At 51.0% G+C, this 2799-nt stretch overlaps 1 protein-coding gene across 3 annotated transcripts; it reads left to right on the top strand.

Moving 5' to 3' along the window:
- Positions 1-562: 562 nt before the first annotated feature.
- Positions 563-2453, top strand: Lipt2 (lipoyl(octanoyl) transferase 2). 3 transcript variants are annotated; one of them, XM_048360837.1, is made up of 2 exons: positions 563-796; positions 1483-2453. In XM_048360837.1, the coding sequence occupies exons 1-2, from the start codon at positions 563-565 to the stop codon at positions 1600-1602; spliced, it is 354 nt and encodes a 117-aa protein (XP_048216794.1). In that variant the 3' UTR covers positions 1603-2453. The 3 variants fall into 3 exon arrangements, with proteins under 3 accessions (XP_048216794.1, XP_048216793.1, XP_048216792.1); XM_048360836.1 differs by having other exon boundaries at positions 563-1001; XM_048360835.1 differs by having other exon boundaries at positions 563-1025.
- The last annotated feature ends 346 nt before the right edge of the window (positions 2454-2799 follow it).

The raw sequence follows: 2799 nt of genomic DNA, 5'->3' as shown, positions 1-2799 counted from the left end.
TGAGGTCCTGGCTGGCCATAAACCAAAATTCTTCACATCTCTGCCTTCGTGTAGCTACGATGGCAGGCGGCTAGGGACACTGTGCCCAGCTATTTAATATTTCAATGCTTGCTTGGTGGCTGGGAATATGGCCTAGTGGTAAAGTGCTCGCCTCGTATATATGAAGCCCTGGGTTCGATTCCCCAGTACCACATATATGGAAAAAAGCCGGAGGTGGCGCTGTGGCTCAAGTGGCAGAGTATTAGCCTTGAGCAAAAAGAAGCCAGGGACAGTGCTCAGGCCCTGAGTTCAAGCCCCAGGACCGACAAGAAAACACGCAAAACAAACAATACTTGCTTGATGCCTGCTATAAGCACGTAAACTTACAAAGCCGGATTTTTGTTTTGGTGTTACACTGCAGCACTGAATCACGCGGTCAACACTGAGGCCGCAAACTGCACAAGCCAAAGAAAGGGATGGATGAGACCCGACCGGCTCGCAGGAGACCCGGGCTCAGGCTCAGGGCGTGGTCCTGAGTCCCCGCCCCCGGCGGAGGCGGAGCCTGCAGGCCGCGCCGCGCGCGATGCCGCCGCCCGCCGTCCGGCTGCTGTGGCTGGGTCGGGCGCCGTACGCCAAGCTGCTGGCGCTGCAGGAGAGCTGGCTGCGCAGGCTGCAGGAGCCTGGCCCCGATGCCGGGTCGAGCTCCGAGGCGGGCGCGCTCCTGCTCTGCGAGCCTGCGGGGCCCGTGTACACCTCCGGTCTGCGCGGCGGCCTGACCCCCGAGGAAACGGCGCAGCTGAGGGCTCTGGGCGCCGAGGTGCGCACGACAGGCCGCGGCGGCCTGGCCACCTTCCACGGCCCGGGTCAGCTGCTCTGCCACCCGGTGCTCGACCTGCGGCGCCTCGGCCTGCGCCTGCGCACCCACGTGGCGGCGCTGGAGAAGTGCGCGGTGCGCCTGTGCGACCTCTGGGGCCTGCGGAACGCCCGCGCGCGGCCCCCGCCCTACACCGGAGTCTGGCTGGGTGAGCGCAAGATCTGCGCGATCGGTGAGCGCCGCGGGGCGGGGCCAGGCCTGGGTGGGGCGGGGCCTGTGGCAGACCAATAGGGGGGAAGGTGTTTTTGGAGTCAGCTCTGAATTGCACCGTGCCCCCATGATTTTGTTTTGTAGACTCATCGTAACAATTGTATGTTCTGAGACAGAGGTGTCCCCAGACTTCTTCTGATTCCATACTCATTATTGCAGATGGAAGGACTAGAAGTGAATTGCTAGATTACTTTCTGTGTGCCAATTTTCAAAGTTTAAAGCATCAGATTCTCATACTTAAAGCAATCCCTGTTAAGAGGGCATTACTACCCTGTCCCCTCTCATTTGGCTGGAAACCCCCAGTCTGTGCACAATCCACGTGCCAGAAACAAAATGTGAAATCCAGCGAGCAGGCCCTGTTCCCTCACCGCGTTTGGAAGGACCTTATGTATTCTAAGACTGTTTGCCTTGCTTTTCAGGTGTCCGCTGTGGAAGGCACATCACATCCCACGGCCTGGCTCTCAATTGCTGCACGGACCTTACATGGTTTGAACACATTGTGCCCTGTGGACTGGTTGGGACAGGTGTCACTTCCCTGAGTAAGGAGCTCCAGAGGCACGTCTCTGTGGATGAAGTAATGTCACCTTTCCTCGAGGCCTTTAAGGAGACCTACAAGTGCACTTTGGTCTCAAAGGACCACAACTAAAAGGCATTCACCCTATCACTACCCAGGTAGTCTTTTCCTGGAAAGCAACCCAATCTAACTCCAGTTGTCAGAGTCCAGATTCAGGAACTGGTTGTCATTCACTGATTGTAAGATGAAAAGCAAGATTATGAGCCATGAACCATTGTTTCCTTATGTACCCTGATTTATTTATATCATCCCTACCTGCCTCAGAAACATTTGATATGGAAACACTATGAAAAGCAGCATGCTCTATAAAGCATTGGCATGACTATCAACACTCATTTTTCATCTTAGAGGAACTCAGATGTCACAGTCATTCTTCAATTACTTTTCTTTTTTGTCCAAGAACAAGACTTAAACCTTACTATATCTGACCCTTTTGCTCATTTGCCATTGCTCTACCACCTGAGCCATGCCTCCAACGTCTTTACTTTTTCAGTATTGTGTCTAATTGAGGAATTTTGGTCTCTACTTTTTTTGACTTTGTGGGAATCAAATCTCGCAGTATAGGGAAAAGCTTCAAAGAATGAGTGGGATATGTCTTTCTGGGTTAGAGTCTCTAAACTTGGTAATATTCCTAAGTTTTCTTGGAGTTGCCAGGTAGGCCAGAAGCTACAGGAAAAACAGGAATGATTTCTCACACTGGCCAAGTGCTGAAGCTTTCTTAGATGAGATACCTAACTTTGTAAGGTTATGTATAATCTTTTGCTGGGTAACAAAATCGAAGCTTACCCCCCAAATAAACAAAGCTTAGTGACTTTAGATAACAATAAACATTTATGTTTTGTGTATGTTGTGTGGCTCGGGAGAATCTTCACTAGCTGTTTATAGATTGAGGTGTTGCTTGAACTTATGATCAAGGTGTCAACTATCAATTGAAGGCTTGACTGAGGCTGGAGGACAGCTGCCAAGTGGTTCCCTGAATTGTCTGGTTGGTTTTGTTATTGACAGGATACCTCAGTACTAGGTGGACCCCTCTAGAAAGCTACTCTAATGATCTCTGGAAACCCAAAATAAATTATTCCAGAGAGAAACAAGTCAGGAGTTACAGTGGCTTTCATAATCCAGTGTTGGAAGTCACTATCATTTCTGGATGAATCTAATTTTG

This window comes from Perognathus longimembris, chromosome 13 (genome assembly GCF_023159225.1).
Source record: "Perognathus longimembris pacificus isolate PPM17 chromosome 13, ASM2315922v1, whole genome shotgun sequence".
NCBI classification, from domain to species: Eukaryota; Metazoa; Chordata; class Mammalia; order Rodentia; family Heteromyidae; genus Perognathus; species Perognathus longimembris.
Note: the sequence above shows the minus strand (reverse complement) of the source record. Positions and strands in the feature narration are given on the sequence as shown.